At 46.7% G+C, this 25,270-nt stretch overlaps 1 protein-coding gene across 1 annotated transcript in view; it reads right to left on the bottom strand.

Moving 5' to 3' along the window:
• pappa2 (pappalysin 2) overlaps positions 1–25,270 on the bottom strand; it is a 477,685-nt gene that overhangs the window by 363,168 nt on the left and 89,247 nt on the right. The window contains exon 3 of the mRNA XM_078561789.1: positions 4,979–5,124. Within this exon, the coding sequence (XP_078417915.1) occupies positions 4,979–5,124 (146 nt within the window). The remainder of the gene's footprint in view (positions 1–4,978; positions 5,125–25,270) is intronic.

Below are 25,270 nucleotides of genomic sequence, written 5' to 3'. Positions count from 1 at the left end.
CTAGCATAACTGGCATGTTCCAGCGTCTGTTGCTAGTTGCTTTAGGTTGGCATGGCAACAGATAGGCAGTCTGCTCCTGAACTTGGGCCAGCCATTCTGGGCCTGGATGATAGAAAGATGGCCTTCTAACAGGGGCCTCTCCCACATCCATACCAGGCAGTGCTACAGTGCTGTAACCTGGGGGGATTTTACTGATCATTTTAAACGCAGTGGATAATCCTGCCAGGCTGCCTCGTGATTCTGCATTAAGTTGGGTGAGTATGGGATCCAATCTGGTTGTGATCATTCTGCTGGTCAGTTGGGTAGTAGGCTCCATGTCTCTTGGACCATTACTGCCCTCTGGTGGATGGTCAGCTCTCACTGTACCTCCTGGTGGCTGTTTTACCAAGTGAGGCATGACCCTCACTCTTTCTGGGCTAATTTGGGAACTTCCTTAGTCCCCATTTATATTTACCCCATAAAGCTGTTGGCTAGCCCAATCATTGGCTTCCTAGCTGGGGCCTTTGGCTCAGGACTGAGTGATCTCCTAACTTGTTCCGTGTCCCCTGGAAAACTTCTGTCCTCAAGTGGAGGTGTTGCTCCGGCTATATTCCCTTGTGGCTTTTCAACTGGGTGATGCATATCACTCGCTATCTGCGTGTCTGTTTGGGAACTCCTGTCAACTATACTTCAGATAATTCCTTAGCCTGTTCCTTACCTGGTTGAAGCGCTTGCCTTTCTTCAGGCTGTTCGACTACGTAGGGCATCTCCCTCACTATCTCTTTTCCTGCTCGAGGACTTCCCTGGTCCCTGTTTAATTTGGGGATGTTCCGTGAGGCTGTTTGCTCTTTTAACTTTACTGGTTGGACTTCAGCCTTGCTACACTCGAGCAGCCCTCGCTCGAGGTCTCTGGTTGCTATTTCACCCTTTTGGGCCTCTGGACCTTCCCCAGCTTTCTGTTCTCCTGCAGATTTCTGTGGGCTGACGTGGGCCTCTTCTTTCACTGGCTGACACCTTGCTGCTAGCTAACTGGTTTCCAAGGAGGAAACTGATTCCTGCTAGTGGTGGTTCAGGGACAATTCCTAAGGTAGCAAGGCCTGAAACAAGGTCACAATCTAGGTGGACCTTACGGAGAGTTCCGAACACAGATCCTCCTCCCACTTCACTGATCAGTGCTTTGGCCTTCAGGGGGGACTAAATAGGTAGGTTTAGGTTTCCCTCCAACATTAAGGACTGGGTGGTCCCAGTGTCCCAGAGCAGCTCAGCGGACTTGCTCACGTTTTGGGACAGGTACTCTTCCTTAAAGGGTATAACTCCAGAAGCTCTCTGGGAAATGGTCCAGCTCAGACGCACATAGTACCATGCCCTCTGAGGGGTAAGTTTCGGAAGCGAGGGGCCTCTGTCTGTTCTGTCGTGCTACCCACTGGGGGAGGTCCTTCAGGGAACTACTCACATGGAGCCTTATTAGGCCTCGCAATCTCCAGCACTCAGGTCTGGAATGGCCTATTTTATTGCAATGAGAGCACACCAGTCTCTGGGAGTTCTCCTTTCAGGTTGCAGGGAGCCTTCTCGCACCCTCCTCTGTGTGTCCTTTTCTGGGTGGGGGAGAGGGGGTCTTTCCTATCTAGATCACCCTGCTTACCTTCTAATGCTCATGGGAATGGTTTGGAAAGGGTCTGCCTGTGTTTCCAGGCCTACGGGTGAGGTCATGGCTGTCTGCTGGGGCGATTGAGGGCTCTCTGCTCCTCCAAGTGCATCCTTAGGCTGGAGGGTAGGCAATTATTGAATTCCTCCAACAATATCAACTCGCACAACTGCTCATAGGTACGTGGAATCTTTAGGGATCTTACCCATCGGTTGAACGCGATTTGATTCAGCCGTTCGAATTTGAGGTAGGTTTGTGTGGGCTTCTGACGAGTGTTCCGGAATTGCTGGTCATCTGCCTCCAGGACTAACTCAAGGGCACTTAGGATGGCAGCCTTGGTCTGCTCATAACTCACGGGCGCATCAGGAGGCAGCGTGGACTAGGCCTCTTGGGTTCTCCCTGACGGCTGCCCTTGAATTTAACTTCTGATATTCCAATGAGAGTCAGGCAAGGAAATTTGAAGTGAAGCCTTAGTGGCCATTAGCACTGAGCAACTGAAAGCTGCAGCTGGGGAGGTACAGTTAAAACTGCCCAGTAAAGGGACAAGAAGTGAACTGAATTTAAAACGTCCAGATAGCTGATAGCCATTTTAGCTGTCTTTCTGCTTTCTCAAAAGCGGCAAAAAAATGAGCCCACGTCGCTCTCTTCAAATTTGGGAGTAAAACTTACAGGTCTACAGGGAAAAGATGGTGGAGTTGGACAGCTGAATTGTTCTTGCAGAGAGCTGGCACGGACATGATGGGCCAAATGGCCTCCTCTCTGCTGTAAACATTCTATGATTCTGTGATTCGATAATTTAGCATACCTGAGGGCCTCAGAGAGTGGTTCTGAGTTAGGGAGATAGTGGGTACGACCGGGTATAGAGAGATTTTCCCTCGCAGGTTCCAGCTCTCTGGTCTCTCTCTCTCCCTTTGAGCTGTTAGCTCCAATTCCAATTTTTGGAGCTGGAATTCTTCTGTCTCCCTTTCTCTCTCTCTTTTTCTCTTCAGTGCTTCTCTTTCCCTCTTCCTAAATTCTAATTGTATTCTGAGCTTGTCCAGCTCAAATTTGTCTGGGGTTGGTGACCGGTGTGGGTGAGGTGGGGAGCAAGGGTGGGATGCAGTGGGAGCGGAGTCATGGTTGAGTTCTACATCTAACTGCTCTATCAGTAATGTGAGATCCAAATGTCCTACCAACAACTGGATCAGTTCACTTCTTTTCACTTTATTGGGCAGTTTTAACTGTACCTCCCCAGCTGCAGCTTTCAGTTGCTCTGTGCTAATGGCCACGAAGGTTTCACTGTTCAAATTTCCTTGCCTGACTCTCATTGGAATATCAGAAGTTGCCATCCTCTTAGTGTTAGGGGCAAAGGAATTTGCTGTGGTAAGTTTAAAATTTGTTCCAGCCACAGTGTTTTTCCCTTTTGGTTTCCAATTGGCTCTTTCACCTCAGATTTGGCTCATCTTAAATTGAGCTCTGGTCAAGTTTAAATGGGTGATCCCAGATTTGAGGCCCCAATTTCTATTACGGACAGGTGGGGAGTTAATTTAAACCATACTAATTTCTCCTTTCACCACCCAGCCATAAACAGAAAGGTGCTTTTGACTTGCTTCCTCCTCTATAAGCAGTGGCGTATTTCCTAACCCCTCAGTTTTGGTGTGATCCAATTTTCTATTAAAAACCCCACCGCAAACTCGAGATAGGATGATCTCAAACGGTTAGTTTATTTGCACATACTCAAACATGGGAGGAGGGTAGCAACGTTGCCTCCTTTGCAGTCATACAGTAAAAGAGGGATAGAGAAAAGAAAGATTTATAGTGCAGAGGCCACTAAGAGAAAGGAGAAAAACAAAATGCTGCAGATGCTGGAAATCTGAAACAAAAACAGAAAATGCTGGAAAAATACAACAGGTCTAACAGCATCTGTGGAGAGAGAAACAGAGTTAACATTTCAAGTCCGTATGACCCTTATTCAGAGCAGAGAAAAATACTGTTCACGTGGGTCCGGAGTTCAGAATCAAAGTCCAATGAGGTATTACTTCACGGAGGTCGGCGGGCTGAAAACTGATGCTGTATAATTCACTTTTTCAGCGGTGTTGACTTCACGTGATGAGACAGACGTGCAGAGATGAATCAGTCTTGTAGGTGATGGTACAGAAGCTCCAGCAGAAGCAGGGTAGATGGGGCCAGGTATTCAATTTGGGCCGAGCCCCTTTTCTGTGACGCTGCTAGTTAGATGGTAAAATGGCAGACTGAGATTTTGCAAGGCCATATCACTGGTTACATTAGGTACAGGTCCATGTCACATGACTCCCATTTCTCCACATCGTCTTTGGCCAAGGATGTGTATCCCTTATCTGGGTTCCGAAGATGGTTAAATGTCCCAACCATTAAGAATTGAAAGGAAGGTTGTGGGGTTCTTTTTCCTAGCAGACGAATAGACTCTGGTTGGCCAGCTGGGTTATAAAATGCAGATGGCCTTTGTATAGTTCTCTTTGAGGGTCACAGACAGACATAACTTCAGCTATCTTAAAAGGTCTTTGTCCAGTTTTTTTAGAAATAGTTATGAGGATATCTATATCTATTTTATAAAAATTATACAGGGTGAGGTCTTAGGCCCCTCGTGCCAAGTCAAATAATGACAAAGTCAATACTGAGAGTTTTAGCAGCCAACAAGCTGAGGGAGGGGCAAAACTACAGGGGCTGAAGCCAACAGTCAATAGGATCAGAAGCTCACCTTGGGGTTGAATGAGAAATCAGGGCTGTGAATACTTATCTCGAGCACTGACATTGCATCATTGTCCATTTACTCTGAGGATACACCAACCGTCACTGCATGGTTTTGTTTAGAAAATCCTTGGGAACTGGCCTCTATCCATGAATAGGGAATGGTTTAAATGGATCCAACTGCTCTTCATATTTCCAAGCCACCACTGATCCTCTGAAAGCCAGAGGCCATGTGGCTAATGTTACTGACAAACAGGAACCAGAGGGAAGTGGTTATCATTATTTTTTTTTTAAATCTAGAATTGAAAGCTAGCCTCAGCAACGGTGCCATGAAATTAGCGTCAATTGTTGTAAAAACCCATCTCGTTCACTAATGCCCTTTAGGGAAGGAAATCTGCTGCCCTCCCCTGGTCTGGCCTACATGTGACTCCAAAATCACAGTAATGTGGTTGACTCTTAACTGCCCTCCGAAATGGCCTAGCAAGTTCTAGGGTAATTAGGGGTGGGCAATTAATGATGCCCACATCCCATTATATAAAAAAAACAGTGAAATTGATGTGTGCAGGCAGAATGATGGGAACTGTTCATACCCTGTCTAGCATTAAAAAAATGACATAAATGGACCGGAACTCCCTTTATTACACTTACCCAAGTAACTCAGGGCTTCTTTATCCCAGGGCCAGGTGGCAGCTCCCGCCAGCTCCTCCCGCACTGAGTTAGCAAAATAGACATTCAGGTAAATAGAGCCATTGATCTGCAGTGTCTCCTTCAGTTCCTTCACACTCATGTAGGTCCTAAGCAATGAAAAAAAAGAAGCTTAGAATGTAGTCAGCTTCAGGCAATTTGATTCATTCTCCAAGATTAGGCATTGACCTCCAGGCACTAAAGGTTGGATAACAAAATCAAAACAGGCTTTCCAACCCTGTAAAAACTCTTTGAACAGATCACATATGACTTTGGAACTCCAAAAGGAATGAAGCGCTCAAGAGAATAGAGTGACAGAGACAATAGTAGAACTGGCTCGGAGTTATAAATGGGGGTTCATTCAACTAAAACTGTGTCCACGGAATGAAAGGGTACAATGCAGATGGATGTAGAATTTTGGAGGGGGTGATTTTTCTTCACCATCCGCCATGACTACTTTGGTAAGCAATCAGCGGTGTCCCCAGAGAAATGGCAGAAATTTTCTTTATGCCACTTCACTGGGCTTTCTGTGGAGATTCCACCAAGATTACTTCGGATGATCCAGAGAAGCCTCAGAGAAAATCAATCCCAGAGCCTTTCACATGTGTTGCGCACAAAGACAAGTGAACACAAGCGTAAAGTCAACATAGATCAAAGTGAAATTATAAATCAGGGAAATGTTTTCCCCTTTCAATCCCAGCCCTGCACACAATAATGGGTAACTGGAATTGACGCAACTAAAATAAAACAAGTGCTGATCAAAGACTCAAAAACACATAATCGGTCACATGACACTCCCAAATTGAATTTAGGGTTTTTCAGTTCCGTGTGACTCAGCTGCTTAAAGGGTAAACTCGCTGAGTCTTCGGCAGAGCTTGGAAGATCTACTTGGGTAGCTAGGCCTGGAGATTGCTGATGAGGTGTTTCAGCTTCTTGTCCACGCCAAGCGAGCAGCTTACTGGAAAAGTGTCCAGTGATCGCATGACTAAGAATCTAAAAGAGCATGGAAAGACCAGTTAATCTGGTTTTGTGGTGTTTCATTGGAATTGCTTGTCCCTGAATAGCACCATAAGATCTTCAGAGGCCACCTGAATGGGCAGAGAATGCCTTGGATCAACATCACATTCTCAAGGACAGCACCACCCTTGTTGCTGCACTGAAACATCATTCACCACAGAGGCACAAGTGCTGCCAACAGAGCCACATTTGTCACATATGGAACACAGGCCTTCTGCATCAGATCTGGAGCAGTTGCTCTCATTGTGTTTGCAGATGTTCTGGATTAAAAGAGCCCATCAGAGTGAAGATTCAACCAACACTATATTTACTCTGAGATCACAATGACGCCTGAATGTTTCGAGCAAGCTATGTTTTTCAGAAAGCTAATCAAATTAAATTCATTTATCACTAGGCTACAGTCTGCAAGTAATCAATCTGATCACTGTCTTTCATGCCACAATGATGATTAATTCAACCAGCAAAGCTTTTCCTGTCATGGCACGGATCCGGTTTTGACAAGAAAGGAAATATCGAGCAGGTTGTGGTACTTTTCTCGGGAAAACAAAAACTAAGAGGTCTGGGGATGAGAGGGTTCTATGCTGGGGATGTAGAGAGATGGTTTCTTCTTGTGAGTAAGACCAGAACAAGGTAACATGAATATAAGATGGACACTAACAAAGCAAATCATAGAATAATACAGCACACAAGGTGGTCATTCAGCTCATTGTGCTTGTGCCAGCTGTTTGGTAGGCCTATCCAATTCATCTCATTCCACTGCTCTTTCCCCGCAGCCCTGTTTTCCTGTTCAATTGTTTATCCAATTCCCTTTTGAATGTTATTATTGAATCTGCTTCCATCACGCTATCACATTCCGGATCACAAAAACTTCCTGTATAAAACAATATTTCCTCTTCTCACCTCTGGTCCTTTTGTCAATCATCTTAAATTGATGTCCTCTGATTCCTGACTGGTCACTGGAAACAGTCTCTCCTTATTTACTCAATCAAAACCATTCAGGACTTTGAATAATGCTATCAAGTCTCCTCTTATCCTTCACTACTCTAAGGAAACCAAACCCAGCTTCTCCAGTCTATCCACATAACAGTAGTCCCTCACCCCTAGTACCATTCTAGTAAATGTCATCTGTGTCTGCTCCAAGGCCTTGACATCCTCCTAGATCAGAACTGAATACTCAAGCCAAGGCCTAACCAGTGTTATATACAAGTTTAACATAGATTCCTTGCTTTAGTATTCTGTCCTCTATTATTGAAGTACAGGATCCCATACGCTCTTACGATCGGTTCCTGGGCGAAGTCCCCCAATTTGTTATGATCCCGGACAAGGTACCCCAAATTGTTTTGCTCTCAGGTGAGGAGGGATGAACTGGCTCCCCTTCTTTATTCAACCCCCTTGGTTAGCTGCAACAAGGTTAATTTAAAAAGGATCTCTTCCCTTTTCACAGTCCAAATGTATTTATGCTTTAGAAGGAGCCAATTTATTCAGGCTTTCTTGAGTCAAAAAAAGGGGAAGTTTATTAGTTTCTAAAAACCCTGGAAAAAAAAATTAAAACGCAACACACATACACACACGGTTTAGAGATGAGAAGTTGAATCCAAAAATAAAAGTTAAAAAGAAATACGAATCAGTCTTTTGCTTGTCCTTGAAGACTTGTCTCCAATTAGTTCAGATAATTTCTCAACATTGCGCAGTGATGTTCAATTGTACAGTAATCATCTTTTAATATTTCAACAGCTTCATTTGTATTTACATAGCACCTTTAATGTAATATTACGTCCCAAGTACTTATCTGGGGCATTATAAAACTTGACATCAAACCACATAAAGAGATATCAGGACAGATGACCAAAAGCTTGGTTAAAGAAGTAAGTTGTAAGGAGTATCTTAGAGGAGGAAAGGCAGGTAGAGAGATGGTGTGGTTGAGGAAGGGAATTCCAGAGGTTAGGGCCTAGGCAGCTGAAGGCACGACCATCACTGGTGCAGTGACATTTTTTGCATTCTTTCGTGGGATGGCAGCATTGCTGACCAGGCCAGCATCTGTTGCCCAGCTCCAACTGCCCTTGAGAAGGTGGTGGTGAGCCACCTTCATGAACAGCTGCAGGCCATCTAGTGTAGGTATACCCACGATGCTAGAATAGCAAGTCAGGACGGTGAGTGGCTTGGAGGGGAACATTCAGGTGGTGGTGTTCCCATGTATTCCATGTATCTGCTGCCCTTGTCCTTCTAGATGGTAGTGGTTGTGTCTTCGGAAGATGCATTGAAGGAGCCTTGAATTTCTGCAGTGCATCTTGTAGATGGTACATACTGCTGCTACTGTGTGTCGCTGGTGGAGGGATTGAATGTTTGTTTCAGAAACTGAACTGGACTAGCCATATAAATACTGTGGCGACAAGAGCAGGTCAGGGGCTAGGAATCATGCGACAAGTAACCCACCTCTTGACTCCCCAAAGCCTGTCAACCATCTAAAAGGCACAAGTCAGAGTGTGATGGAGTACTCCCCACTTGCCTGGATGAGTGCAGCTCCCACAACACTCAAGAAGCTGGACACCGTCCAGGACAAAGCAGCCCACTTGATGAGGTCAAGTATGCTTTTCCCTCTTGTTGGTGCCAACAAAGGGGAAAAACATACTTGACCTCATTCTCATCAACCTGCCTGCCGCAGATGCATTTGTCCATGACAGTATCGGTAGGAGTGACTACCACACAGTCGTTGTGGAGACGAAGTCCAGCCTTCACATTGAGGATACCCTCCATCGTGTTGTGTGGCACTACCACCGTGCTAAATGGGATAGATTTCGAACAGATCTAGCAACTCAAGACTGGGCATCCATGAGGCGCTTGGGCTATCAGCAGCAGCAGAATTGTACTCGAACACAATCTGTAACCTCATGACCCGGCATGTTCACCACTCTACCATTACCATCAAGCCAGGTGATCAACCCTGGTTCAATGAAGAGTGCAGGAGGGCATGCCAGGAACAGCACCAGGCACACCTAAAAATGAGGTGTCACCCTGGTGAAGCTATAACACAGGACTATTTGCGTGTCAAACAGCATAAGCAGCAGTGTTAGACAGGGCTAAGCGATCCCACAACCAACAGATCAGATCTAAGCTCAGCAGTCCTGCTGCAGCCAGTCATGAACGGTGGTGGACAATTAAACAGCTCTTTGGAGGAGGAGGCTCCACAAATATCCCCGTCCTCAATGATGAAGGAGCATTAGTGCAAAAGATAAGGCTGAAGCATTTCCTACAATCTTCAGCCAGAATTGCCGAGTGGATGATCCATCTCGGCCTCCTCCAGAGGTCCCCATCATCACAGATGCCAGTCTTCAGCCAATTCGATTCCTTCCATGTGATATCAAGAAACGGCTGAAGGCACTGGATACTGCAAAAGCTATAGGTCCTGACAATATTCCAGCAACATTCCTGAAGACTTGTGCTCCAGAACTTGCCGCGCCCCTAGCCAAGCTTTTCCAGTACAGCTACAACACTGGCATCTACCCAGCTATGTGCAAAATTGCCAGGTATGTCCTATACACAAAAAGCAGGACAAATCTAACCCAGACAATTACTGCTGCATCAGTCTACTCTCCATCATCAGTAAAGTAATGGAAGGGGTCATCAACAGTACCATCAAGCAGCACTTGCTGAGCAATAACCTGCTCACTGACACTCAGTTTGGGTTTTGCCAGGGTCACTCAACTCCTGACCTCATTACAGTCTTGGTTCAAACATGGGCAAAAGAGCTGAGCTCCAGAGGTGAGGTGAGAGTGACTGCCCTTGATATCAAGGCCGCATTTGACTGAGTGTGGCATCAAAGAGTCCAAGCAAAACTGGAGTCAATGGGGATCAGGGGGAAAACTCTCTGCTGGTTGGAGTCATACCTAGCACAAAGGAAGATGGTTGTGGTTGTTGGAGGTCAGTCATCTCTGTTCCAGGACATCACTGCAGGAGATCCTCATGGTAGTGTCCTCGGCCCAACCATCTTGATTCATCAATGACCTTCCTTCCATCATAAGGTCAGAAGTGGAGATGTTCGCTGATGATTGCACAATGTTCAGCACCATTCGCGACTCCTCAGATACTGAAGCAGTCCATGTCCAACTGCAGCAAGACCTGGACAATATCCAAGCTTGGGCTGACAAGCGGCAAATAGCATTCACGCCACGCAAGTGTCAGGCAATGACTATCTCCAACAAGAGAGAATCCAACCATCGCCCTTTCATATTCAATGGCATTACCATCACTGAATATCCTACTATCAACATCAATGGGGGTTACCATTGACCAGCAACTGAACTGGACTAGCCATATAAATATTTTGGCTAAAAGGGCAGGTCAGAGACTAGGAATCGTGCGATGAGTAATCCACCTCCTGACTCCCCAAAGCCTGTCCGCCATCTACAAGTCAGGAGTGTGATGGAATACTCCCCACTTACCTGGATGAGCGCAGCTCCAACAACACTCAGGAAGCTGGACACTGCCCAGGACAAAGCAGCCCGCTTGATTGGCACCACATCCACAAATATTGACTCCCTCCACCACCGACGCACAGTAGCAGCAGTGTGTACCATTTACAAGATGCACTGCAGGAATTCAACAAGGCTCCTTCAACAGCCCCTTCCAAACCTATGACCTCTACCAGCTAGAAGGACAAGGGCAGAAGATAGATGAGAACACCATCACCTGGAAATTCTCCTCCAAGTCACTCACCAGCCTGACTTAGAAATACATCACCGTTCCTTCATTATTGCTGGGTTAAAATCCTTGAACTCCCTCCCTAACAGCATTGTGGGTGTACCTACACCACATGGACTGCAGCGGTTCAAGAGGCAGCTCACCACCGCCTTCTCAAGGGCCATTAGGGGTGGGCAATAAATGTTGGGCCAGCCAGCGGAACCCACATCCCATGAATGAATTTTTTAAAAGTCAAATGGGCTGCTTTGTCCTGGATGGTGTTGAGCTCCTTGAGTGTTGTTGAAGCTGCACTCATTCAGGCAAGTGGAGAGTATTCTATCACACTCCTGACTTGTGCCTTGCAGATGGTGATTGAGGTTTGGGGAGTCAGGAGGTGAGTTACTCGCCCCAGGATTCCTAGCCTCTGACCTGCTCTTGTAGCCACAGTATTTATGTGGCTAGTTCCAGTTCAGTTTCTGGTCAATGGTAACCCCCAGGATGTTGATAGTGGGGGATTCAGTGATGGTAATGCCAATGAATGCTAAAGAGCAATAGTTAGATTCTCTCTTGTTGGAGACGGTCATTGCCTGGTACTTGTGCAGTACGAATGTTACTTGCCACTTATCAGCTCAATGTTGTCCAGGACCTGCTACACGGACTACTTCAGCATCCAAATGGTGCTAAGCACTGTGCAATCATCAGCGAACAACCCCACTTCTGACTTTATGTTAGGGGGAAGGTTATTGATGAAGCAGCTGAGATGGTTGTGCCTAGGAGTCTCTCTTGAGGAACTCCTGCAGTGTTATCCCAGGACTAATATGATCAACCTCCAGCAGCCAAAACCATCTCCCTTTGTACCGGGTATGACTCCAACCAGTGGAGAGTTTTCCCCAGATTCCCATTGACTTCAATCTTTCTAGGATTCCTTGATGCCACACTCACTCGAGTAATGCCTTGATATCAAGGGCAGACATTCTCACTTCACCTCTGGAGTTCAGCTTTTTTGTCCATGTTTAGACCAAGGCTGTACTGAGATCAAGAGTCAAGTGGCCCTGGTGGGATCCAAGTGAGCATTGGTGAGCAGGTTATTGCTATGTAAGTTTAATAGCACTGTCAATGAGACCTTCCATCACTTGACGATTGAGAGTGCTGGGCCATTTGATAAATAGCGCAGCTCGATCTCACTCCAGCTACTCCTGCTCAAGGACACATCACTCACGCATGGTTGTTTGATGGATGTTGCACTGCTGGGTCCTCATTTTGTAGAGCAACACCGACCTCACAGTCAGCACAGGATACCTACCTGTGTTGACCTCGGTGCGTTGGCATGCTGGTGCTATCACCTCAGCCTGAAGACAGATGGACTCCTCCATTGTGCCTTGCAATCTGAGGAGTGAAGGGGACATCCCTTTCTGATGTTCCTGAGCTTGCCTTTGCAGCTCCAGCAACTGCGACTTGACTGAGTCCAGAGGCTCGTCATCTGACTCAGACTTGGTAAATTCCTGGCCTCCAGCAGTCTTCCAAGTGATGAGTCCTGGAGTGAGCAAATCCATGCTAACTCCTGAAGGCCCCTGGGCACCAGTAAGGAGGGGGATCTGCAGGTGCGCACTCCGGGCCCATCCATCCGGGTGACTCCGAGAGTATCCGGCCCATCCGACTCCCCTCTTACTGTGACCTCAGCAACTCTAGCTCCACAGGCCGAGGAGGATGCTACTATCATACAGCAGGACCCCAGAAGCAGGCCGGTGTCCTCCAAGTCTTGGCCCTCCAGAGGACACCCGCCAAAGTCATCACAGGCAGGGCGTCACAGTCAGCAGGCTGCCTCCACCTCCGCTGTAGATATCCAGGGAGCGCCAAGACATAGTGGCAGGGTTAGGACAGTTAAGAAGAATTAGTTGCACAGCCTGGACACAGGGGTTAATCACTTGTACATGCTGTTCACTATTGTCAATAAACTTCCAAGAATATCCTATGGCTCCTTGTTCTGATGAGCAGTGTTCTTGTCACTCAGATGTGAAACTTTTCTGCACAGAGTAAATGCAGATGTCTCAGTCCAGGGCCTCTTCCCTGTGCTCTGTGCAGCCTTCAAACCACAATGATGGTCTAGCCTCACACTCCCTGCAAACATTACTGATTGCTGCCAGAATATAGTGGGCAGGCACCACAGAGTTCTGTCATTCTCTCAGTGTGCTCTCAGCACCTTTGATGTGGGGCTGGCACCCATCACATCAGCATCTGTGACTACTGAAGCTGTGCTCCAGCTCCTGAATGGCACAGGGGCTGAAGGCAGACAAAGCATCAGATGCTTCTAAAGTTTCATGGCTGTGTCTCTATGATATGACCCTGATCACAGAGCGCAAGTGATTTCCCCTTGGCCAGACAGGGGTCAGACATTCTCAGAGGCTGTGTAAATATTTATGGAATGTCCTCAATGTATGTCATCATCATTCTCCTGCAATTGAGCGACTATTGGGGCCTCCACCATGTCCCCATGACAGGAGCATTCTCACAGGGGGTATGTGCACTGCCATAAGCCAGACTGGAGTCAAACATTCACAAATGCAATGTGAGGATCTATGGGGACATCATCGTCCACAAATCTAGCAGCTATGAGGGCCTCCCGAGCGTGCCTGCCTCATCTGGCCAGTGCGAGAGCCTCATCCCCGTCATTATCGCCTCCAAGGACCTCCTCAGCCTCATCACTGTCAGCGTCTTCCTCATCAGAGGAGGCGTGCAGCTCCTCCATCTCCTCCTCAGCCAGCTTGTCTCCTAGTTGGAGCGCCAGGTTGTAAAGAGTGCAGCAGACGACGATGATGTGTGACACCCTCTGTGGACTGTATTGCAGGGCTCCACCAGACCGGTCCAGGCACCGGAACCTCATCTTCAGCATCCCGATGGTCTGCTCCACGAAGTTGCGAGCTGCTGCATGAGCCTCATTATAGCGTCGCTCTACTGCAGTCTGAGGCCGCCACACGGGTGTCATCAGCCACGGTCTCTGCGGGTAGCCCTTGTCCCTGAGGAGCCATCCCTGCAGCTTCTGTGGACCCTGGAAGACTCCAGGGATCTGTGACTGACTGAAGATGTAGGCATTGTGCACACTCTCTGGAAACTGTGCGCACACCTGCAGGATGCATTCCTGGTGGTCGCACACCAGCTGCACATTCAGTGAATGGAATCCCTTGCAGTTGATGTGTAGTCCACCACATGTTGGGACAGAGATCTGAGTGCCACATGAGTGCAGTCGATCATAACCTGCACCTGTGGGAAACCCAAGAAATGGGCAAATCCAGTCGCTCTTGCATCCTGGCTGTCCTGGTCCCGGGTGAAATGCACAAAGCTGTGTGCCCTCGTAAAGATGGCATTCGTGACCTCATGGATGCATTTGTGGATGGAGGCTTGTGAGATCCCTCAGACATCACCTGTGGAGCCCTGAAAGGAGCCACTGGTATAGAAATTGAGCGCCACGGTCACTTTCACAGCCATTGGCAGTGGATGCCCTCCATGTCCCCGTGGAGCCAAATCCTGCAGTAGCTGGCAGATGTGAGCAACCAGTCCCTTAGACATGCGCAGTCATTGGCGACACTGGCTCTCAGTCAACTGCAGGAATGCAAGACGTTGTCTACAGACCCTGGGTGTTGCTAGGCGCCAGCCTGTGAAGGTTCTCTGTGGCTCTTGGGCGGCATGGGCGGGAGCCCCAGCTGGGGACTTCACAAGGCTTTATTAAAATCAAACTGTTGGATGGCCTTTGTCCACGCCAGCTGCCAGGCACCATAAACACCACAGATCACGGTATAGAAGCAAGGCACATGTTCAGAATCGCATAACCCAACCAACCCCGACTCTTCCAGCCAGTGTCCGGCCTGCGCTTCACACCCCAGTCTTCCTGTCTCAAGGTACACCAGCTCAATCCCAGTCCTGCTGTTCCTGATACACCAGCTCAATCCCAGTCCTGCTGTTCCTGATACACCAGCTCGATCCCAGTCCTGCTGTTCCTGATGCACCAGCTCGATCCCAGTCCTGCTTTTCCTGCTACACCAGCTCGATCCCAGTCCTGCCGTTCCTGCTACACCAGCTCGATCCCAGTCCTGCTGTTCCTGATACACCAGCTCGATCCCAGTCCTGCTGTTCCTGCTACACCAGCTCTATCCCAGTCCTGCTGTTCCTGCTACACCAGCTCTATCCCAGTCCTGCTGTTCCTGCTACATCAGCTCTATCCCAGTCCTGCTGTTCCTGCTACACCAGCTCAATCCCAGTCCTGCTGTTCCTGATACACCAGCTCAATCCCAGTCCTGCTGTTCCTGATACACCAGCTCTATCCCAGTCCTGCTGTTCCTGATACACCAGCTCGATCCCAGTCCTGCTGTTCCTGCTACACCAGCTCTATCCCAGTCCTGCTGTTCCTGCTACACCAGCTCGATCCCAGTCCTGCTGTTCCTGATACACCAACTCGATCCCAGTCCTGCTGTTCCAGATACACCAGCTCTATCCCAGTCCTGCTGTTCCAGATACACCAGCTCTATCCCAGTCCTGCTGTTCCTGATACACCAGCTCGATCCCAGTCCTGCTGTTCCTGCTACACCAGCTCTATCCTAGTCCTGCTTTTCCTGCTACACCAGCTCGATCCCAGTCCTGCCGTTCCTGCTTCACCAGCACGATCCCAGTCCTGCTGTTCCTGATACACCAGCTCGATCCCAGTCCTGCTTTTCCTGCTACACCAGCTCTATCCCAGTCCTGCTGTTCCTGATACACCAGCTCGATCCCAGTCCTGCCGTTCCTGCTTCACCAGCACGATCCCAGTCCTGCTGTTCCTGATACATCAGCTCGATCCCAGTCCTGCTGTTCCTGCTACACCAGCTCTATCCCAGTCCTGCTGTTCCTGATACACCAGCTCAATCCCAGTCCTGCTGTTCCTGATACACCAGCTCAATCCCAGTCCTGCTGTTCCTGATACACCAGCTCTATCCCAGTCCTGCTGTTCCTGATACACCAGCTCGATCCCAGTCCTGCTGTTCCTGCTACACCAGCTCTATCCCAGTCCTGCTGTTCCTGCTACACCAGCTCGATCCCAGTCCTGCTGTTCCTGATACACCAACTCGATCCCAGTCCTGCTGTTCCAGATACACCAGCTCTATCCCAGTCCTGCTGTTCCAGATAAACCAGCTCTATCCCAGTCCTGCTGTTCCTGATACACCAGCTCGATCCCAGTCCTGCTGTTCCTGCTACACCAGCTCTATCCTAGTCCTGCTTTTCCTGCTACACCAGCTCGATCCCAGTCCTGCCGTTCCTGCTTCACCAGCACGATCCCAGTCCTGCTGTTCCTGATACACCAGCTCGATCCCAGTCCTGCTTTTCCTGCTACACCAGCTCTATCCCAGTCCTGCTGTTCCTGATACACCAGCTCGATCCCAGTCCTGCCGTTCCTGCTTCACCAGCACGATCCCAGTCCTGCTGTTCCTGATACATCAGCTCGATCCCAGTCCTGCTGTTCCTGCTACACCAGCTCGATCCCAGTCCTGCTGTTCCTGATACACCAGCTCGATCCCAGTCCTGCTGTTCCTGCTACACCAGCTCGATCCCAGTCCTGCTGTTCCAGATACACCAGCTCGATCCCAGTCCTGCTGTTCCTGATACACCAGCTCTATCCCAGCCCTGCTGTTCCTGCTACACCAGCTCGATCCCAGTCCTGCTGTTCCTGCTACACCAGCTCTATTCCAGTCCTGCTGTTCCTGCTACACCAGCTCGATCCCAGTCCTGCTGTTCCTGATACACCAGCTCTATCCCAGTCCTGCTGTTCCTGCTACACCAGCTCTATCCCAGCCCTGCTGTTCCTGATACACCAGCTCTATCCCAGCCCTGCTGTTCCTGATACACCAGCTCTATCCCAGTCCTGCTGTTCCTGACACACCAGCTCGATCCCAGTCCTGCTGTTCCTGATACACCAGCTCTATCCCAGTCCTGCTGTTCCTGATACACCAGCTCTATCCCAGTCCTGCTGTTCCTGATACACCAGCTCTATCCCAGTCCTGCTGTTGCTGCTACACCAGCTCTATCCCAGTCCTGCTGTTCCTGATACACCAGCTCTATCCCAGTCCTGCTGTTCCTGCTACACCAGCTCTATCCCAGGCCTGCTGTTCCTGATACACCAGCTCTATCCCAGTCCTGCTGTTCCTGATACACCAGCTCTATCCCAGCCCTGCTGTTCCTGATACACCAGCTCTATCCCAGTCCTGCTGTTCCTGCTACACCAGCTCTATCCCAGTCCTGCTGTTCCTGATACACCAGCTCTATCCCAGTCCTGCTGTTCCTGATACACCAGCTCTATCCCAGTCCTGCTGTTCCTGATACACCAGCTCTATCCCAGTCCTGCTGTTCCTGCTACACCAGCTCGATCCTAGGCCTGCTGTTCCTAATACACCAGCTCTATCCCAGCCCTGCTGTTCCTGGTACACCAGCTCTATCCCAGTCCTGCTGTTCCTGATACACCAGCTCTATCCCAGTCCTGCTGTTCCTGATACACCAGCTCTATCCCAGTCCTGCTGTTCCTGATACACCAGCTCTATCCCAGTCCTGCTGTTCCTGATACACCAGCTCTATCCCAGTCCTGCTGTTCCTGCTACACCAGCTCGATCCTAGGCCTGCTGTTCCTAATACACCAGCTCTATCCCAGCCCTGCTGTTCCTGGTACACCAGCTCTATCCCAGTCCTGCTGTTCCTGATACACCAGCTCTATCCCAGTCCTGCTGTTCCTGATACACCAGCTCTATCCCAGTCCTGCTGTTCCTGCTACACCAGCTCTATCCCAGTCCTGCTGTTCCTGATACACCAGCTCGATCCCAGTCTTGCTGTTTTCTGATATACTTCAACTGATGCAATTCAACTGGAGCTCTTCTTTTATTGAGATCTGGCTCAGTGTGAGCCACGAAGCTGCCTGAAGCCAACAATACTGTTTCTAGTCATTCATTTAACCTCACCTCAAAACAAGATAAAATGACATCTTTGGAGCATAACCAGCTGCATACAACAGTTGGACAAAATGGCTTGTTTCTGTACTGTAACATTGATGTAATTCTGGATAACTTACATTATCATAGGGTTGTACATGACCTTCTCAACCTCTTGCCGAGAGGGTGATCAGATTGCCAGCCACATTCACATCTCATATTAAAGTTTCAAAATTAACTCCACACCAGCTGAGGCCTCATCCTTAAAACTTTCAAGAATTCTGATCCATTTATTTTCTTTGGGGATGATGTCAATATTAAGAATCATTGTTATTGCTGGCATCGCTCTGCACCCTTCTCAATTTTGAAAGATTACTCAAACCCTTAATTGTAAAAGTGCTGTGTGAAACTGTGTGTGACAGCTAGGTATGCAAAGGAAATGTCGGGCAGATACATTCTGACAGATTTGAAATGCTGCCCAACCTCAATACTTGGAGCACAAGACATGGTTTGTAGCTTTAACACTAGCACAGGCCACATAATGTGCTTTAGCAAAATGTGTGATACACAACAGGAATGCAGTGTCTCAAATCTTTGCAAAGTTCACAGGAATTCTAAAGTGCAATTTTTGAGCCTTTTTTTTTTGTAAAGATATACTTTATTCATAAAATACCTGAAAGAATAGGACAAAGCATTTCCAAAATGGTCATTACAGAAAGTATCTACGTAGGTCATGTTGCACTCTGAGGGGCTTCAACACAATGAAAATATCATTACAAACATTCCAAGTGGTCAGTACAGAAAGTGTAGTAACGTTTAAAGTGACACTGATTATCATTTTTAAACTCTTTCGAGTTATCAACAGTCACAGATTGCAACTCTTTCGAGTACAATCACAGTTCTTGGTTTCCGGGAGTGGGACATGAACCCACAACCCTCTGATTCAAAGGCGAGGGTGCTATGAACTGAGCCACAGCTGACAGTAACGTTTAAAGTGTCTACAGTCTTTCATTACCAGGACCTTTCATTAACTTAACTCGTGCAGCTTATAGGGTGGCATGGAAAGACCTTTACCCCACATTTAACTTGTTGTGGGCACACTTGATGCTGACACCGAGGGCAAAATAAACCAAAGCTTTCTAACGCCCAGCACTGTGGTCGGCACGCAGAGAATTTTTGTTTTATAAACACGACACAAGTGACTTTAGAATTTATTATGCGCAGATCACGAATGGATCAAGGTTCCCTATTTTTGCTTCAAACACATTTCAAATTAATACAGGTATAGTTTCCTTTAAAACCCTTCACAGGCTGTAATCCTAAAGGTTTCTTAAACCAAATATTAACATTTCCCTACATTCTCACTCAGGAATTCAATAGATCATCAGGACGCCAACCATCAGGAGTTCATCTGTCATTGGAGGAAATTTACATAGGATTCTTAAGGCAGTGACTGGTTGGCCTGCAGTGTGATTTATAACAAACTACCATCTAGCATACTGAATAGAAGCTCAGTGACACTTTCGAAAGTCATCCGGACGACTCCTGAACCAGCAGAGGCAGAGGCATGGCGGGAGTCAGAGTAGTGAAAGAAAATTGTCAACAAAACAAAACAAAAACAGAATTACCTGGAAAAACTCAGCAAGTCTGGCAGCATCGGCGGAGAAGAAATCAGTCAACGTTTCGAGCCTTCATGGCCCTTCGGCAGAACTGCAGCATAGTTTCAACAAGGGAGAAATATAAATTGGTTTAAGGTGGGTGGGGGGGGGTGGGGGGAAGAGACACATTGAAGAGACACATGAAGGCTCGAAACGTTGACTGATTTCTTCTCCGCCGATGCTGCCAGACTTGCTGAGTTTTTCCAGGTAATTCTGTTTCTGTTTTGTTTTGGATTTCCAGCATCCGCAGTAGCTTTTAGCTTTTTGTTTTTAAAGAAAATTGTCATCCTGGTTCTCCAATAGGCGGCAAACTAGACGGGGTGAACAATCTTCCAAATGGATAAAAGGCTAAGGGAGCTATCTTGATCTTACTCAAAGGTGTTTGTTCCTCAGCTGAATTCAGGAGTTTTCACAATAAATCTCTCCATGTCACTTCCTCTAAAACATTAAATTTGATGCCTTAAGGAGCTGGGCAGCAACTTAGGTCTCATGGCTCACCTGATCCAGAGATTTCCACATTGGTGATTCAGAATCCTAACCACCAACCCCCAGTTTAATAAATGGCACCATTCATAGACTTACAAGAGCTGATGTCACAGTGTTGTCAAGAAGTGAAGGAAACTTGGAAAAGCAGATGTTCCGTGACAGTAAATCTGACATTAAAGTATGATAAAGAGCTGGATAGCTAAGCAATGTTAAGACAGAACTAGAGAGTTTATCCGAGATTGTGGCATTTAGTGGTGCAGATGAGAGGAAGGTTCCATCACTGGGCTATAATGCTACAACTGTCCTCAGTCGCATCAAGGAGAAAGCCTGCCTGGATCTTATCCTGATTCTTATACATTGATCCCAAGTGGAAAACAACTATGTGTAGATGCATCATCAAATTGCCTGATGATATTCACTTTTTGAAAACTTTTATCCATTCTCAGGATGTGGGTGTCTCGAACAAAGTCAGCTTTTATTCCCCATCCCCCAGTTACCCTGAGAAGATGGCTGTGGGCCTTCTTCTTAAACCACTGGTAGCAGTTTAATACAATGCGCAACTTGCTTGACCACTCTAGGGACCAGTAAAGAGTCAATTGCAATGTTGTGGGACTGGAGTTACATTTATAGACCAAACTGAGTTATAGAGCATCAGGTTTCCATTTCCAAATGACATCAGGCAACTCATTAGGTTTTTGTGATAATCTGACAGCTTCACAGTCACTTTTATTGATACGAGTTTTATTCTATTTCCAGCTGTTTTCAAACAATATTAAAATCTTAAACCATGAAAGCAGGATTTGAATTTATGCTCCCTGGGTTACTAGGCTAGTAACATTACTACTGCTGCACTGTCACGTACAAAGAGTGATCACTCATGCAGAGTACATGAAGGCTTTTGGCTCCCATAGAACTATCACCCTACAAGAACCAGTGCTTTCAGGGAAAGAATACTGAGATGGGGGTGGTTTTCCCTTCTCCTTCATACCATTAAGTGTCAGCCATGGCTGGGTGGTAGCACTCAAGCCTTGAATCAGAAAGTTGTGGGCTCACATTCCATCCCAGAAACTTGAGCACTTAACCTAGGCTGACAATGTCTGTTCTGTACAGCTGGAGCGCTGCACTGTCAGGGGGGTGCCTTTTGGCTGAGAGGTCAAGTCTGTCCTCTCTGATGGACATAAAAAAATCCCATGGCACTATTCAACATGAGAAGAAGAGAACTTCTCGTGTCCTGGCTAATATTTACCTCTCAACCAACCACATCAATATTCATTCCTATTTGTGGGACCTTGACACCCAACACCAGAACAGTGATTACACTTCAAAAGTCCTTTTCTGGCTGAAAAGTGCTTTGGGCAACTTGAGGACATGAAAGGCACAATATTAATGCAAGCTTTATTTTCATTATGTTCTTGTTCGAAGGACAGGCAGGACTTGATTGAATCATAATCTAAGGACTGCTGCCATTACACAAAAAAGCTGCTGAAAGCCCCACACAGCAAGTGTTATCCGAGGGTTACAGTTTATAGTGACTGTACTAGCTTACTGTATCACAGTCTGTACAAATATACATTCTATTGTGTGGTTACTAAATGCAACATCAAAATAAATTGCACTGCAATCGATGGGTTGCATCTTGAGTGTAATACTTCTCTTATTTAATTAGTCCTGCTTTCCAACCCATCACACCTTTTCCATTTCATTCTTTCCTTTCCTCTCCCCTTTCCCTGCCTCTATAGTTGCTTAAGGCCTGTTATAGCTCTGTTTCCCAGTTCTGATGAAGAAAATTCATTGACCTGAAACATTAACCCAGCTTCTCTCTCCACAGATGCTGCCTGACCTGCTGAGTGCTTCCAGCATTTTCTGAAAGTTTCCAGCATCTGCAGTGTCTTGTATTGTGTCAAATGCATACTTTGTATAGTCATGCCATCCTTACACTCGAACAGAAGAAATACTTTCAGCTCCTCAAGCCTGTTCTCCCAGTCAATAAGATCATGGCTGATATATATCTTAACTCCATCTATCCACTTTGCTTCCCATATCCTTTAATAACCTCGCCTGAAAAAAAATCTATTGATCTCAGTTTTGAAATTTTCAATTGATCTAGCTTCAAGTTGTTTGGGGGGAAAGAGTTCCAGATTTCTACTACACTCTGTGTAAAGAAATACTTCCAGACATCACTCTTAAACAGTCTAGCTCTAATTTAAAAGTTACACCCCCGGGTTTTGGATTCCAGCAACCTAAGGTCTATATAACCTATCAAATCCTTTAATCATCTTAAACACTTCAATTGCATCAGCCCTTAATCTTTTAAAGCAAAGGGAATACAAACCAAGTTTTTGAAACCTGTCCTTATAATTTAACAATTTTAGCCCCAATATCATTCTGTGCTGCACCCCCTCCAAGATCAATATATTCTTCCTATGCCGTGGTGTCCACAGGTTGATATTGGGGTTCCAAATGTGGTCTAACCAGAGCTTTATACAAATGGAGCATAATTTCCACTCTGGCAGTGTATACTTGGCAGATAAACTGTACAGAGAGCTTTCTGACTCTTTCTTTCTTCTTCATGTGCAACCTGGCAGTAACAAGAACATTGTGATAGTTATGCCAAGGTTGTCATCTCACTAGTGGCACCTTCAAAAACAGAAAGGCAGAAAGAGGAAATGACTCTCAAAAAGCAACTTTGATCTGGTTGTGTTATTCTGAATTCTTAAGATGTGTAGCTAAAATTGCATTTGGATTTCTCATCGTTCCAATTCAATGTTTAACAGACTAGATCCAGTTTCCTTCCGCTCTCTGGCTCAATATTGTTTGGAAGTGAGGGATGTTAGCAAGAATGGAACACTTTTCCTATTTCAGGCGCTCACAGGTCATGAGGAGCACAGCCAGCTGCAGTATAAGTTCCCTCTGCTCTGCCCAGAGCTAGATCCCCCAACCTCAGGAACGCATGCCGATTGCATCAGTGATGATTTTACTAAGCCTTCTTTCACTGTGGTCTGAGTGAAAATGACAATTTGATTAGAGGTCATAATGTGTTGTGGGGCCGTGCCCAATGACATCAGCCTGGGCCTCCCGAAGCCCATTCAAATTATACCTTTAAGGTTGGCCGAGTAAGTCAATTTTCAGGGTGGCAGGGTTAACCCTGCCAGCCCACACCCCCACCTGCCCCTCGAGCTCAGCTCTGTACGGGCAGTGTGCAAACTCACTGGGCCAACTAGTTCCAAAGATCTATATTTATGCTTGCATAACTTAAATCTTCCACTTTTCGCACCAACCAACCCCCCCTGCCTCTCATAGCGAGAACTTAGTGCCACATTAGAAGCATTTCTGTGCAGTGGGTTCATGTTCAAAAGGAACTGTGCTGAGACTGTCCAAACTCATTTCCAGTCGACTCTGAACAGCCTTTGGAGCAAGCAGGTTTTCATTGCATCAACCTGGGCTGGAAATGAAGCCAGGTTCCAAGTTGGAAGCACAGTATTCACTCCACTGTAATGCCCAGGCCCTCGGCCAAGGCTATGACACTTCGAGCTAGTTCACCTGGGACATTTCTACCTGTCTTCGCCAGTTGACAGAAGGCTGAATTTGTTCCATTGAGTTCATATTGTAGCCAAGAGGCACTGGTTATGTTCGAAAGAACTCCACATTTGCCAGCACTAGACTGAAGGGGAGCACCAATATCCAACATTGCATCTACTCAAGGTAGTCATGATTCAATTTGGATTGGCAAAAAAGTAGATAGACATCACCAGTGAAAGCTTATCTTGTCCAAAAATGTTGTCAAGAGACCTCCACCACCTCTTTGGACCCCTCACTGTCTGAATTGTTACATTGCTTGCCCAACATACAGAACTGGATAGGGGACAGATTTCATCCTTTGTAAGCAAGAATAAGAGTCCCACATGGAATGATGTCTTCCTGGTGCCATGACGAGAGGCACTTCAAACCAGTTTGAAAGGATATTGGTGAGGGAGGGGGAGGATCCAGGTGTTGTGGTCCGTGTTGTGATCACAACATAGGGGAGAATACAAGGCACAATTCAGGAGTGTGATGAAAACTCTACACATGCCTGGATGTGCGCAGCTCCAAAAACACTCAAAAAACCTGACAACATGTAAGGCAAAGCTCATTTGTTTGCCAACCCATCCACAACTTGAAACATTGGCTCCCTCCTCCAGCATGCAGGGAATGGACCCTTAGGACCAAGATGCAGGTGCATGAGGCCCATGTTCTCAGCACCATGTTGTATGACTGCAAAACATGGAGAATTTGCAGCTATCATGGAAGCTCAACAATGTTTGTCTTCACTTTGGGCTGCACTCTGAGACCAAAGATGATACTACACCTGTATCAGGCCAAAATACAGGCCAGGATTTTGCCCTCATCAGGCAGGCTTGGTGGGGGCGAGTGGGAGTGGTCGGGAAGCTGGCCAATGCCCACAATCAGGCCGCAACTGAGATTTCATGCTGGCAGACCAATTAAGGCCCACCCAGCATGAAACGCATGCTGCAGCATTCAGCGCTGCCTGTGTGAGGGGGTGCGGGGAGGGCAAGTGCCAAAGTTCGAATATACACAATCCTGTATCAGTGTTGGGATATACACCAGTCCTCTATCAGTATTGGAATATACACCTCCTGTATCTATATTGGAATATACACAATCCTGAATCAGTATTGGAATATACACCAACCTGTATCAGTATTGGAATATACACCTCCTGAATCAATATTGGAATAAACACAATCCTGAATCAGTATTGGAAGATACACCTGTCCTGTATCAGTATTGGAATATACACCATCCCGTATCGGTATTGGAAGATACACCAGTCCTGTATCAGTATTGGAATGTGCACAATCCTGTATCAGTATTGGAATATACACAATCCTGTATCAGTATTGGAATCTACACCATCCTGTACCAGTATTGGAATATACACCATCCTGTATCAGTATTGGAATATACACCATCGTGGCTCAGTGTTGAAATATACACCATCCTGAATCAGTATTGGAATGTGCACCATCCTGTATCAGTATTGGAAAATACATAATCCTGTATCAATATTGGAATATACACCAGTCCTGTATCAGTATTGGAATATAAACCATCCTGTGTCTGTATTGGAATATACACCATCCTGCATCAGTATTGGAATATACACCAGTCCAGTATCAGTAATAGAATATACACCATTGTGTATCAGTATTGGAATATACTCCATCTTGTGTCTGTATCAGAAAATACACAAGTCCTGTATCAGTATCAGAATATACACCAGTCCTATATCAGTATTGGAATATACACCAGTCCTGTAACAGTATTGGAACATGCAACAGTCCTGTATCAGTAATACAATATAAACCATCCTGTATCAGTATCGGAATATACATCATCTTCTATCAGTATTGGAATATACACCATCCTGTATCAGCACTGAAATATATACCAGTCCTGTATCAGAATTGGAATATACA

This window comes from Cetorhinus maximus, chromosome 17 (genome assembly GCF_964194155.1).
Source record: "Cetorhinus maximus chromosome 17, sCetMax3.hap1.1, whole genome shotgun sequence".
Lineage (NCBI taxonomy): Eukaryota > Metazoa > Chordata > Chondrichthyes > Lamniformes > Cetorhinidae > Cetorhinus > Cetorhinus maximus.
This window is presented reverse-complemented; position numbering and strand designations above follow the sequence as displayed.